This window comes from Anopheles funestus, chromosome 3RL (genome assembly GCF_943734845.2).
Source record: "Anopheles funestus chromosome 3RL, idAnoFuneDA-416_04, whole genome shotgun sequence".
In the NCBI taxonomy this organism is placed as follows: Eukaryota; Metazoa; Arthropoda; class Insecta; order Diptera; family Culicidae; genus Anopheles; species Anopheles funestus.
In genome coordinates, this window is record NC_064599.1 from 25734897 (window position 1) to 25750055 (window position 15159).

At 45.6% G+C, this 15159-nt stretch overlaps 1 protein-coding gene across 8 annotated transcripts in view; it reads right to left on the reverse strand.

Annotated features, from left to right (window-relative positions):
• Positions 1-15159, reverse strand: part of LOC125770427 (WD repeat-containing protein 47) — a 63140-nt gene that overhangs the window by 32107 nt on the left and 15874 nt on the right. For 6 of the 8 annotated variants that reach the window (XM_049440027.1, XM_049440022.1, XM_049440023.1 and 3 more), the window contains 5 exons: positions 13002-13860; positions 12447-12722; positions 12183-12355; positions 10099-10481; positions 9730-10021 (listed from right to left, as the gene is read on the reverse strand). In XM_049440027.1, the coding sequence (XP_049295984.1) occupies positions 9730-10021; positions 10099-10481; positions 12183-12355; positions 12447-12722; positions 13002-13725 (1848 nt within the window). In that variant the 5' untranslated portion in view covers positions 13726-13860. Of the gene's footprint in view, positions 1-4520; positions 8174-9729; positions 10022-10098; positions 10482-12182; positions 12356-12446; positions 12723-13001; positions 13861-15159 lie in introns of those variants that run through there. The other 2 variants (XM_049440029.1, XM_049440031.1) reach the window with 2 other exon arrangements.

The window sequence follows — 15159 nt, forward strand, 5'->3', positions numbered from 1 at the left end:
CACAACGGTTCGTACCAGCTGCGTTGGCTTATTGCGTTTCATTCGCCACTTATTTTGCACTAATTAATTTTACATGAGTTCTCGAACGCTGTTGGGGCGTTGTCAACCCAACCCCAATACTATGGTCCCTCCATATGTAACAACACGCCCCCTCGGGATCATACTCGTCTGCATTCTGCACCAGCAAAAAGGCAGTGGATTATGATCGTGGGAGGACGATTATTTCCAACAAGATCAACAAAATCAACATTTCATTCAAAAAACACACGAGCGTAATACAAAGCGCGAGGCTGTGCATTCATCATGTCCAGGTGATCCGGGTGACAAGCAAAACGGTTAGAGAGCTGTTTGGTTTTGCCCTTCCCCTTTGCCGGCAACAAGAAGTCAACATTCCGGGCACGATTCGTGTTAGTGTCGCCGTGACAAACTGACTTTTAATGAATTGCCTTCCTGTGGTGGTGCGCGTACGTTCCACTAGGCGGGAGATGATCATCCCGGTCCGATGTGTGGATCGTAAATACCCGACACGAATATGGCATCGATGAGTGAACATACGATTTTGATGGTGAGAATTGAGTCAGAGTCGGCCCGGCGAATTGACACGATTCCTATCGGCGCGCACTGTAGCAGTGTCACCCGGCTACGCTGGTCAACGATTGGTGACGTTGGTGACATGTTTTTTGACGGAGGACACAAGATGTCGATGACATGTTTTTCCAACTTTAGTACCCAGGACGTATATGGACAGGGTTGAGCAATCAAAATACATTGCTGGAGGATGTAAGGTAAGCTCGAGCAATTTATCAACAACGATCGAACAGCGTTTTATCGCATGCTTTGTATCGGACAACCTACCAATTCTGATCAGTTCGTGGCAGTAATTTATTTTTTCAAATTATATGCAAATAAATTGTTTCTCCCTATCAAGGGAAGTTAAACTTCGATCGATGACCGAGCAACCAATCAATAAATCCAATAACCAATCACGAACCGTTTTCTAACTTAAAATTGAACCACAAAATAACTCCTTAAATAACATCCCCATAAACGTGCATTTGACCCAACTCCAAGGAGCGCCTGCAAAGTCGGCGTCACATGTTAAATTTCACACCTGCCGTTGGAACTTTCCACCGGCGACTACTACTACTACTACTACTCGCGAGCGTCAAATATTGATCCTCCGATTCCTAAAACGGCGGTTGGTGTTTTTCTTTCCACCTGTCAATGTTTTGGCACGGATCATCAAATGGAACCTCATAAAATTCAGCTCGTAATCAAGAAATAACGAGACGATTTTTTTTTGGTTTGTTTGTCAGTTCACCATACTTAAATTATTGGATCCATTTTAATAGAGGCGCTCCTGTGGACAGACTCCAGCAGAGAGCGCGATAAAACACTTCTCAACTGCACGTCAAACGGTCGCGAATTGTTTTACGACAAGACGCCACCGAAACAGAGCGAGACCGGGGGAAACAAAAAACAACATAATACAATCTGTGTCTTGCTGGGATTTTAATGACTACTATCATCTCTTTCTATCAACAGGACAGGCTGTACGGAACACATCGTACAGTCCACATCCGCGTGAAACCATTTACCATAGAAGGCAAGAACTAGAATACGTTCTTTGGATTATCGAGCCCCACGGCACGGTGACCAACTCCCCCCAAAAACGTAACGCTCACCCATAGGTTACGTACGACGAACCAGTTTCATCAAAAACGTTACACTGCTTACAACGCGTCGTCGTTGTGGCAGTGAGAAGGCCACAACAACGGCAGCAGCATCACGAACACATAAAATCACAATATTTTGCCAGACCATTTTCGGCGCGGCTGGCCAACAATCCACTCTCCTTTCTAAGCATTCTACACACTTGCCGTCGACAATAGACCCGGTACGGCGTATCGTGAATTCGTCGTACATGGTGCTGACGGCGTTAATAGGTCAACGGAGTTGGATCTTCCACGTATAAAACAAAATCTTCCAGCGCCAACCAGACACTCGCTGGACACTCGGGGCCCAGAATTTTGTACAAGATTTTGCTCTTCGCCATACGAAGATCCCTTTGGAGGTATCGTAATGCGTTCGAGACAAGACCACCAGTAAGGACTGTTATCCATCCACGTATACGGCGGTACGGAGGCAAGCTTTCGATCCATCATCTTCGTTATGTTCAGGCGATCCGTTGAACTCGAACCGTGTAAGGGAACGGCACATCGTTTAGGCAAGCGTAGCGACGACAATGACGAACAGTCAAGCTGGACAGAGAATCGTCAAAACGTAAACCCGAACGTGTGGGTGATGCCAAGCTCCTTGCGTAACGAACCGAACGGCTTTCCTGAAGGAGTGTCTTGGTAAATAAATTTCAAAACAAAGCATGTTCAATGAACTCTCAGCGAGCGGATTGGCACGTTTGCCAAAAACAGTCATGGAAAAGGAATGAGTACGGTTTTGTGTCATAATATCGAAACGGGATGAATCATTCTTCAAGTCAGAATGCCTTAAAAGCAAGCGCTAAAACTATGCTTTTGACGATCGTGCAAAAATTACAACGCGTAGCAACTCTGTAACGTGATCACTTGCGGGTGAATGATACTACTGGGAAGGAATGAACGTAACATCAATGCCCAATGATCAAATGAACCTGCCCAGGTAAGTTGAGATCTGCTCCAGGCACAGCGCGTTGGACGTTTCCCATCCACTGACAGCTGGATCTTTAACACACTGATCACGTTCTAACTCCCTGACTCGAGAGGGTGCACAAGAAATTATCGCAGGAAGTGTTATATTACATACCGGTTACCAGTTACATGTAAATTGTGGGTATGTGTGTGTATTTGAATTGCGGGTGGCATAACAGGACCGGTAACAAAACACAATTTGCATTCTTATCTTCCTTCGTCATCATCGTCCAAACAATCCAACTGCTAACCACTAGGCGGGTAAGGCCTTTAATCATAGTACTTTGCAAACGACATTTGCCCGCTCTACCGTCCTTAAACCCCACCGACAGTCCATCACCAACAATGCGATGTGGTTCGAAAATCAGCTGAACAATCTACACCTACACAAGCGTTTTGATTTCTGAAAAGATTTCTGTCCACTTCGGCAGCTCTCCACCATGGCGTCACTTTCAATCGGTAGCATGTAGCAAGAGTGACATGCTTTGAGATCAATTGTTGCCAATCGTGCTAAACGGCAACAATAGTATATGGTACAACAGCGCTGCTCATTCTGTTTGGCATGCATGATTCAGCGCAAATAAATTGTCATGTCGTTCTCACAACCTTCTTACACGAACCTTCTCCAAAACTCTCAGAATATCTTTGTCTCGACGCTTCATGATGGAAGTAATATTTACAGAAACAATTTACACGCACACACACACGCACACACCTCAGGTTCTGAGCAAGGTAAACAGGAACCCCGAAACGTTTAACTGCACGATCGAGTCCGCCTCATATTCATCAGTGGTGCGGTTTCAGCAATAATAAAAACCCATAAAATTATCCCACGCATCTGGCGCCACATCGTCAAAGCGGAACCAATCAATCTGCTGCACCGATCCTTCCGTCTACTTTGGTCGCTACCACACAGCGTCCAAAAACCCGAAGAACTATCGCACCATTCTTCGCCGTCAATCTGGCCGAACGTCCCCGGCGCCATGTTCGAGAGCTCTCACTCGGCATGTTGCCTCAAGGAGCATTACCATTTCTATCACAATTACCCTCGTGTGCTGTAATACAACGATGCGCACATACAAAGCGTGTCTGAACCAACGATCGTAACGAACGATCAGACATGATCGTTACAGTGTTATTTTGTCACTGATTTCTGCTCATGCCTCTCGCAGGGGTTAATTACTACGGCTTTCACCGGATCATTACCGGATCAAGATCTCCGAGTTTGACCTTCACGGTTGGCGATTAAGACGAGACCCGGTGAAGGACTACCGCATACAATGAGCGTTACGCTGTACCAACCAAACGCACAATTGCCGCTCGTGTAAGTGATCAAACTGGCGCCATAATGAGCATTCTCTACAATAAGATCATCTTTTGACTCTTCTTATGATGAATTACTAAATCCAAGCAGCAATAGTAGACATCACATTCAAACGAGATGAACTGATATTACGCAAAGCAAGCAAAAACTCCTGCAGACGTCACTAGATCAAGAATCTCTTAAGTACCCTCCATGAATGGAACGTTTTATGATGTGATCCAATGCTGCAGTACCTCCAGCGAACTCTGGAAGACTTGACGTTGGAATCTGGGGGCAGCGAGAGTGAGGCATGTCCGGTACACAAAAGTGCAAAATCGTCATTTATTTTTGCTCCACCCTGCAAATCCCACACGGGCGATCGATCGGATCATATTTGCGCGCACCGTCGATTGCCTTGTTTTCGTCATGCCGTGGGTTCACTTGAATTATTTTAATAGTAATTGCGCGATCGCGTGCACATATTGTGCCCCAGAGTACACTGTCCCGCGTATGGTATTATTCTAATGAATTACCTCATGGTTACCAGCGGTGGCGTCGTCGAAGCTGTTCGCGAAACTACTGTTCAGCACCTTGATGCGATCGATATCGCTCGTACCGCCGCTGCCGCTGCTAGCATCTTCCTCACCAAACAAGGATGATGCGTCCGAGAGTCGCCTCGAATACCGACGGCTGGCATCAAGCGAATCGATCGAGATACGTCGGGAAAATGAGCTGTAGCTGGAATCGTTTGAGTTGCGCCGATTGTGACCGTTGTGGCTGGACAGGCCCAAACCGGCTGGTTTCGAGATGCCTGAATCAAACGACAGGCGCTTGGTCATGTCACAGAGCTCATGCTCACCGCTATCCTCACTATCCTTCGACGGTGATGCTGCCTTCTTTAGAATCGAATGCAATTTCGCCGTCGATAAACTGTCGTCAAAGTGTAGGCTGTTGCGTTTACTGTTCATACTCGATCGTCGTGTTACGCCGGCTCCACCACCACTCATCGAGGGCTTCCGACGTAGATCCACCGTCGATACGGAGGTGGCACGAAGCATCGAAGGAAAATCGGCCGGATGTTCCAGCGGTCTGTTAGACAGTGGTTTTATCGTGTTCAGCACGGGCATACTATCCCTACGCCTTGGATCTGCAAACCCGGACAAACTTTTCCTACCCGTCATGATAATCGGCACCGTATACTGTTGCTGAAGATCACCAAAGTTGGCGATCGAGTTTCGGTTGCCTAGTCGGCTACGACGCCGGGCTGCCATTTCCGCTTCCCGGCCTACGTTGTAAATCGAACCGTAGGAGGGTCGCTGTTGTTTGCCCGCACCAACCGTGGATAGATCGCTGACCGAGCTAGCGACCGAATCGCGCCGTTTCACCGAACAAACCGATCCACGCCGATGGCTACCATGTACGGTACAGTTTCGGCTGGTACGCGATTCAATAATTTTCACCTCATTTTCTTTTTGATTTTGGTTAAATATTTCCTCGATTTTCTTCAGCTGCCGATCGACGCCACAGAACGGACGGTGGCGATGATTCGCATGATGATGGTGATGCACGTTCGCCATTTTAGGTTAACACTCTCACCGTTTTAGTAAACGAAACAAGATAGTTGTGTCCCCTTTGGACAGCTTTTCTCCTGATTTAGCACACCTCACTTTCGGCACTAAAATATCTTCTTAATCGATCGTGGTTCGTTCGACAACTCACTTCATTGAACGACAAATCGTGACTCACTCGTTAAGGCGGGGAAGCACGTTTACCAAATAAAGCACCCGATGGACGTGTATGGTGGAACATTGGATTAGTCCTAAGGATCGTCCAAACGAATGTCCACTAACGGGCAAATGGCGATCGTTCAAAGACCCTTCAGTTAACTTTCTATTATTATTAATATCTTTCTATAAGCTTTCAATAACACTTCACAACAATCACCTCTATCACGCCCGTAATGCCCTGACTGGTCGTGAGGCTATCAAGTTCCCGATACACAACTGCCCAACGTGTCAGGAAGCTTCGCGTTGAATCCGATCGAACGTCTCAAACAGAACTGATCCGTTCAAACATTCTGTGTCGCAACCGACGACGACGACGACAGCGACACAGCAAACGACCACCAGTCGCGTGAGTCTCGTTATTATTATTGCCTCTCAACTCGCGACTTCGCACACACGACGCTCGAAGACGAAACGACGCACCAGTACGCCTCGTTGGTGTGATCCACCATAAACGACGAAGGAATGAGAGAGTTGGTTTTGCGCGCGAAAAAAATAAATCTCATCAATCCAGAGCTTCCGCATCGGGAAGCATCCACCGTAAAAAGGGCGGATGGACGGCTCTGTTGCGAAAAAAAATGCAATTTTACGAAATGCATCCCCCCGGCACGTGATTGCAATTTTTGCGTATCGTTTGGTATGACATTAACATTAATCAGCCAATGAATACGTTCCTGCAAGGAATTTGCGTGTTCACTCAAAGATGCATCCATATTGATAGTTATCGGTGTAAGTCCTTTTTTGGTAGTTTTGTAAATTCCTTTTCGCACAACACCAGTGAGCCTGCGCTGCCCATGTTCAAGGTAAGGCATCAATTGCGGTGCATATTTTAACAACAAGATCTCCTCCCACGGTATCATTACCTTCCTTTTGCTGCGCTTACTGTTCAATAGTGCACTGTGTGCAGGGCAAGGCAACCAACCGCGTACAGCTGATCTGATAGCAACGAATGCCCTTAATCCTACATAAGGCAACGCAGGTTGCAAATTCAGTGGCCGTTCGAGGCAGAGTACAGACTGTCGTAGTAGCACCGTAAAGTAAGCAAAGCAAACTAGAACTCGTGGGCGACGTGTTCAAGGTTCGCACGGTGCATACCGTTTGCAGTGGGCACTCGACCTCATCTTACATGCGCCACCATGTATTTATGGATCTTCACCTCTTCGCAGCAGCTGTCCAAACGGAAGCAAGAAAGTCCTTTCTCGTACGGCGAGTTGAACATTCTTTACCAAAGAAAGGGAAGTAGCGACCCGAAGAAACAGAGAAGCTTCACGCAATATTTCGCTTGACTTTCCCGTGTATACGTCCATCCACTTCGCGCAACTCGAGAACTCTTTCTTGACTGCAGCTTGACTTTAATTGAGACTTTGCCCGATCGACCATTAATCATGATTAGTGTGTAACGAGGCCAAATCGAAACAGCTGAGATGAATGCAAAAGTGTCGAGTGGTTTAATTGGCGAATGGAATGTTGCATCTTCGATTCGAGCAAGGTTTTTAAATGCCGCGCACAAGAAGACAATATTTGGTTTGAAAGTTCTCTAGCTCATTGAGTCAGTATAATGAAATAGTGCTCTCCAGTGAAGCTATCGATGAATGAAATTAATCGCAGTAAAAACTATACTTCTCGTTTCCTGGCCATCTCCTACACCAACTTTCACGTCACTGGCTTCTTGCTTACGTCACACGGTAAAGTCGGTCGACAGTTAAAAATGAAAACTGACTAATTTCTTGCCACAACCATGACGGTCTATGACACAGAATCTTCCAAACGCAAGCTTCATCGGCCAATCGTTACCTTACCGCTCGAGTAATGCTTCACAAAGTGGTAAGCAAATATTGACTAATTCTTCAAACTCCAATTGATGGCGACACAACGCCAAATAATGCTCGCTCGGTACAAAACGAATGCATCAGACAGCATTACGTCCAGCAGCGCTTCCTCGGAAATGTTGTGGGAGTGTACATTTCGTCGAAAAAATATCTCAAGATCGCACTCGACAGCTACATGCTCAACGCATCGATAATCAATTCCACCGACCGTCGTAAGATGGATTCCGCCGTCGATAAGTGTGTCACTTTAATGGGTGTGTTTATATTTTTTTATCTTAACGCCGCTCGACCAATTATTGTGAAAACATCCCACACTTCATCGACGACGAAATTTTACTGCCCGCAGCAAGTGGAAACGATCAATCAGTGCAATATGGGATGAGATGTTTCGTACCGTAAGCAAGCGCCCAACAGTTTCGGCCCCCACACACTCATTAAAAACCCTTCATTTAAGATTTAAATTAACCACAAACGGCGCCAGTATACACTGCGCTGTTTCCTAATATTGTCACCAGTTCATAAAACGTTCCTAACGAAAGGGGTCGTAAAGTTGAGACAGTAAGCGATCGCATCAATCTCGCGACTGATGCCAACCGTCTTCAACAGTCAGCGGGATGCCTAACCGGAAGCATGTTACCGTGCGCCCGTGATGATATTCATCTCGTTGACACTCAAAGCCCGGCGACACACACGTGTCCGATCGATACGATGGCGTACGATGAAGTTGATCATGAACTTGCCGTAGAAGGGTCGGCATCGACATAACTCCACCGAATGATGTACAGCACAGTTCCCTCCGTTGGCATTGTGAAGGTATCGACTTTGTAAAGACCTTCACAAGTCATGATCCCACAATGTGACGTTCCCCCTGCCCTTTGGCGGGCAGGAGAAGCACGGAATTGCCGTTTTGTTTAAGCTCAGCGAGGTGTAGGATGTTAAGAATGGGACCCATAAGCACTGCGCACATAAACTTAACGTCAAGCCGCGTGTGCTTAACGTGTATGACCTACAAAAGGTTCGGTGGTGTATTTTGTATCTTCCATTGCGTGCAAGCGATCCGAACCTGCATGCGAGTTTGTACACAATGTTCGCCAAGTGAGACACAGATCATCACGAAAGACAGTTTTCCAATGTTTTCATGTTCTTCCTGGTACAATAACGTAGGCCTTACGAATAGCAGCGCGAAGTGCGTTTCGACAAGCGTGTCATTGAATTAACACAATGCTAGTCCGGCTAATCCGGCTCCACCTCCGATAGGAAAGTCTGGTTCCAGCGATAGTGGAAAATGGTAAAAACGGGTAGTCAAGCGACCTACGCGCACGGGAGTGAGCTCTTGGAGAAGCAATCGCCATTCCCAACGCAGAGCTACAACGAAGCTACACAGATACAACAAGGTGAGACACAATTAGAAACAAATCAAAATATATTGAACCCGCGAACCAGTTTGTCAATGTCTCGGGCCTCACATCGATACTGTCTCGAAAAGGTGGGATACATTTTGTTGCTCCACTTTATCAGAACGCCAACAATCGAACGGACAGAGCGCGCGAAAGAGCTTTACAGTTATTACTTCCGTGCTCGCATCAGGCTTGCGTGTCGATGATATTCAAATGAAGCTAATTCAGGACGTCTTTAGCTTGTGTTAATTTACCTCAACAAATATGCAAACTTCAAATGGATTTCGTTCTGGTGGCAGTGTGTTGTTTGACTATTTCTGTCCGCGTACCGAATGGTCTTCTTAAAACGTAAAATCAATTCATTCGACGATTCAACGTTCTTGTGGTCTTTTAGTCTGACCCATTTGACTTTAACCACTCATAACTGTGCAAACAACCCACACGAACGGCTCGTTCCACGGTGATGCAGCAAACATTCAGCTTTCAGTATTAAGCTGTAATCCCATCAAGTTGCATCGAACAACCAATCTAAGCTCGTTTAAGTTAAGCTGTAAATTTAATCATCTTCTAGCGCACCGCAACCTACACACGAGAGCACTCTTGCGGATTATACAGTCAAACTTTATCACTTCAAACTTTACAATCGCTAACCAGTACGTTTAATTTGACAGCAAAGCAATTCACGCCCTAAAATGGTAGTGTGTGCTTGCGGGCACTTTTGGCAAAGCTTACCTCATAATCCTTGTTCCCGATCACGTCTTCTGAAGGATGCGCACCCATCACTGCCGGTGCTCCATTGCCATTGGTATGGCTAACCGGTGCCGGCACCGTAGATCCCGCACTGTTCATATGTATTGGTGGAACAATCGTCGGATTACCGTTCATAATATAATCACTTTCTTTATTCTGCTTCTGCTGCTTAAACTTTTCGTACAGCTCGCCTCCACCGCTACCACCGGCACTACCGTTGCCGTTGATTGTACCGTAGTTATTTGCCACGGGAGGATTGAGAGCCGATTTTACACTAAAAAGAGATCAAAGAAAGGATAATTAAGTGTTTGTTGATAAGAATGTTTTTCAATCGCGTTACACAACACTTACGCTGGTTTGGGCTGGTCGTATATAACCCCAGCACCGTTTGGCGGAGGTAATGGAGCTCCTGCCGGTAATGGTGGTACCGGACTGTTGGCACTGTTGGGACCGGCAGTACTGCCCGGCGTTGAGATCGCTGACGGTGGCACCGATGACTGCGGTTGGCTGTGATGCGGAAGTCCCGTCGGTATCGGTTGCTGCGTCGTCGTTATCTTCTCGGACAGTGAGTCCCGCCGGGAACTCTTGGCAGTCGAGTTGGTCGTGTTGGGACTGTCCCGCTCGGCACTGTTCTGATGAATGTCGCACGCTTTAACCACCGCACCGGCCACTGCTTGCAGATCGGGCGATTTCGACTGCACGGAAGCAATCTCGTCAATCGATGGGAGTCCCTGCTGGAGGTGCACAACAAAGAATCAGTCAAAACGCTCGCACGGTGAATGGGAATAGAGAAGTGTAACATCGATAACGTGGGGGCTGGAATAAATGGGAACGCGATTAGCAATTTGCATTTGCAACTCGGAGACCTTGAGTAATGCCGTGCTAATTACAGCGCGTTGCATGCCTACGTCAATCGTATGTGGATCTCCCACGTGGAACCAGTACTTTGACAGAAATATGGATGTTACAAATGCCTTAATGCAAACTAAAAAGCAAATCACAGATCGGTGCATTGCAGTTCAGCTGAACAGCCAACGTAAACTTTAGCAATAAAGGTGTCTCATTCAATTCTCTAGTTTTTTTTAATTACACTTAATTTTGCGCTCCGTTTTCTATTAATATTACGGTTAAGCCTTTGTTTGCAAGTATTCCAAGTATAGAAGAAGTATATGAAAAATACCGAACTCTCTAAAAATAAGCATAAAAATGACACTTTTTCATCAAGAACCCCGAAGGAACTACGTTTGCTTAACGATTAACCTATTGACCTATATCTAACCAAAGTTCACCAGTCGCAAACACGCACGCTAATCCTGAAGAAATGACCAAAACGTGATTCCTGCTCAAATGTTCTGCTTCCGGTTCGTGCAAAGGAATCGCGATAACTCCCGTTCCTTTAGCTGAACCTTGTTCTATTTCAACCGTTTATGAGTGGCTGCGGGGTCATGTACGCCGGTTCCTTTCACAAAATAGGAATCAATTCAAGAAAACAAATATTGACACCGCAAAGAGCCAACCTATTGCGAGGCTTCAGTTTCAAGATAGAGCAAGTGTTTCGAAATCACCGTGCCCGAGTGTGTTTTTTTTTTCTTACTGAGAGTAAACATCGTTTTACCGCTATGCTCTGCATACAGTGCTTTTTTGGTCGGCTTTTCACAACCTGCAACGTTGTATAGAAAAGCCGGCATCATTTATCACAGGAACGTAAACGATAAATTCTTTCTTTTTGTGGTTTGTTTGCACACTTTCTAACAGACGATGCACGGGATACCTTCCTTTTTCTTCATGTGTTACATTCCCATACTACGAGTATGCAGTGACATGCAGTGTGGCTAGATAAGTGGTGATACCTCTCTTAAGACAGCATTCCTGTTCATTTACCGACAAGAATCCCAACCATGCACGGGAACGCATAGCCCACGTGTCACTGTACCAGAGCAGCCCGAAAGCAGTCAGTGACCGCAGTTGGGCTTATCATAAGTAACACCTTCGCACGAGAGAAACATTTCCGTGACGTTTACATTCTAATACGGATATCGATTTTTCTACCCTACATACGAACATTGCGGCACATCACAACAGAAGCCTTCTCAACACGTTCTTGTCACACAACTCAAGTTAACTGGTAGTCCAAGGGTCTACAACCAGAGTGACGTCCCTTTCTTGATTATCGTTCTTTAATCTATCACCTACTTTTCCTCCATCTGTAATGATTATGCTACGGAAACCGGTCCCTTCTACTAGTCAACGATTTACGAAGGTACAGGTACCGGTTGCATAATTAGAACGTAAGAAATATGCAGCGATAAACGTAGATGCCGGTTTGAGGATTGAGTCGAAAACGACCCCACGCGACCTATCACATTTTTTACATTACGCGACGAGCCTCCGTTTTTTTTTTCAGCCCCCAGCACAGCTGGACCATCGGAACGAACCTGATACTCCGCAAAGTTACTACTCCGGTACGTTTCGCCGCCATCCCCATTCTCGAATAACCGGTCCACACTGGAGGTCATCAGCTTGCCGCTGCTCGGCTTAATGCCTGTCAGGTGAAAACTAGCGAAACTGGAACGGGACATCGGAAACGATTCGTTCGGTGCTTTCGGATCTAAAACGGTATCGAAAACATGTTGTCGATCATAATGGGTCTCTCCACACTGCCACACAACAATGCCAAAATGCCGGCAAACTCAACTTACTCAAGCAGCTCGATACGGCATCCAGCGAAGGCAACAGCGAACGGGTCATGATGTCGGCGGCACTACGTGGCCGGGTAAATGGCATCACAGAGTGGGGGAACGTTTTCGGCTTGATCGGTGTGATGAGCATATGCTCGGTCCAGGAAGTTTCGAGCGATGGCTTCTCGAGCCGTTCCACGTCCACATTCAGCGTCTTCTGTTCGAACGGAACCGAGAACGTGTCGGCCGGTATACTCTGCAACCAGCTCAACAGGGAGAGATCCGAATCGGTAAATCCTGCAAGCGAGGTGTAACATATCAGTAGTTCGCTAGAACACATTTTATAGCTAGTTCAGAGAGGTCATTTGCATTTAAAGCCGTAATCGTTTCCTAACTTCAGTTACATGAAGTTCTTTTGCGGAAGTCATGAATATTTCCACCTGCTTGTAATATTTCCGGCAATTTGGCCTTTCGAAAACGCTTTTCTTCTCAGACACAAATTACTGTCCATTATTACACAAAAGTAGAACATCGATGAATTATCGCTTATTGTGTGTAACGTCTTGGGAAACTCACCTATCGAACCATCCAACACACGTGAGAAGTTAATTTTCTGACTCGCCGTATCGGCCGCTCCAGTTGCCTTCACCTGACAGTAATTCACACACGATTCGTACAGTACACCCTTGATCAGTAGCTGCACCAGTCGGTCATTCTTCGCGCTCAGCATACCCCCAGCCGAACCGAGCTTCTTATCACCGGGCAGGAACTTTTCCACCAGTGGAAAAATCTCCCGAAAGCATTGTACACGCGCCTTGCTCGGGTTCCAGTCCCGATACTGCATGTGATCGCCAAGCTTGGGCAGCGTCAGCAATAAACAGAGTCCCGAATATTCCTCCTTCGATGGGCACAGTTTTTCCAATTCACCCAACACCTGTACCACCTCCTCTACCGCCCCTTCCACGTTGTTGATGAGTGGCGGTCCAGCCGCTAAACCGCCCGCCTCCGATTTAATACACAGCAGCTCGATGTACTTGTGGCGCAGGATGCTATACTTAAACTGCTTCATGTCGAAGTTTTGCAGTGCCTCGAGCGGCTGAATGAACTCCACCACATCGTCCCACTGGCCGTCGAGGATAAGCTGCCGTAGGAACAGTACATCATCCGAGTACTGCCCGTTGATGACGCCGGTTTCGCGCTCGAGCGAAAGCTGAGAGATGTGCAGTTCGCGATTGTTCAGAAATTCCAGCGCCAACCGCACGATGTCCTCCTCGCGGAGTGATAATCTCGCCGGCGACATGATGATGCTCACATTAATAACGGGTTGGTTTTTGGGGTGGGGAGGGTGTGAGATAGAGCAGAGATTAGATCACTTTCAAATCGAACGACTCCGTCCTGGCAGGCTGACCCGTTTCAAAGCGTCCAATGTTGGAATCTGAAAGGAATGGCAGAAGAAGGAGAACATATTAAAACTCAAAATTAATATCAAATTCCATTCATTGGAAAGATAATCTCACAAAAAGCGTACTCAGACTAAAGGGATCCCATCGAAATAATGCCAAGTGACAAACCCAGAAGGGCAATGATAAAATTCCTTACTTTCAAACGAACTTCCTCTTCGTGCTGATATCTTGAGTAAACGAAAGTAAGGGAGAGATAAACTGATATCTACAATAGTCCACATACCACACGAAATCCGACGAATGAGAAGTACCCGATGCAACAGGGGAAAGAACTTTACAAGCAAAAAATACCTTTCGCAAACTAAGAACGTCTAACTCGTGCAGAATAGTAAGGTTTAGGGGTTTGGTGTTCCTTCCAACAGAAGCGTGTGCAAAATTCGGGGTCGTTTATCTCTGTCGAGACTCATTCGATTTCAACTGTCGCTGCGAGGAAGTAAATTGACAATGACTTAACCGCGCTTGTTTGGGTTTGGTCCGGAGACAGGCAGTTACGGGGAAAGATTACATTTGTGAATTTATTCGATGGCACGTGAAGATGCATAAAACATTACCCGAAAGTGATATTGGTTTGGTCAAGAATGAGAAGGAGAAAAGATATTCATTCTGCACCATTATTTCCAAAGTTATGAGGAAATATAATTTGGTGCTATAAAACATCAATTAAATCTGGCATAAAAACAAAGAAGGAAGAAGATTTGGAATGTACTTTTAGTACATCAAACTAGAGCAATGTCGACAATTGACCCTCAGAAGCGTTGCAGTACAATTTGGGGCACCAGGTTAAGTACCCCCAATGCACTCGAATCTGAACCCGTGTAGCAGTGGTCAACGTAGAAAGTAAACAGACTTGGCTGTACTGACGAGCAAAAAGATTAAATATATAAATAAAAACACCTCTTGACCACACGACAACCAACAGGGTTAGGACACCCTGACCCCGTCAATACATGCTTAGCAATTGTCGCGTTTGCGAACGCGATTTATAATTTTTTTTTTTATTCTTTTTTCATTTAAAACATTATTTGAGTGAAAAGAAACTTGTTTCAACAAATTCGTATTAAAAATAATCAATTTATAAAATTTTGCTAAAATTCCCAAAAAAAAGCTAAGAAATCATTCAAATTTTTAGATTTTTTTTAATTTTTTTTTATTTTTTATTTTTTTTTTTCATTTAAAGCATTATTTGAGTGAAAAAAAACTTATTTCAGTAAACTCGCATTAAAATAAGTCAATTTATAAAATTTTGCTAAATTTCCCAAAAAAAAGCTTAG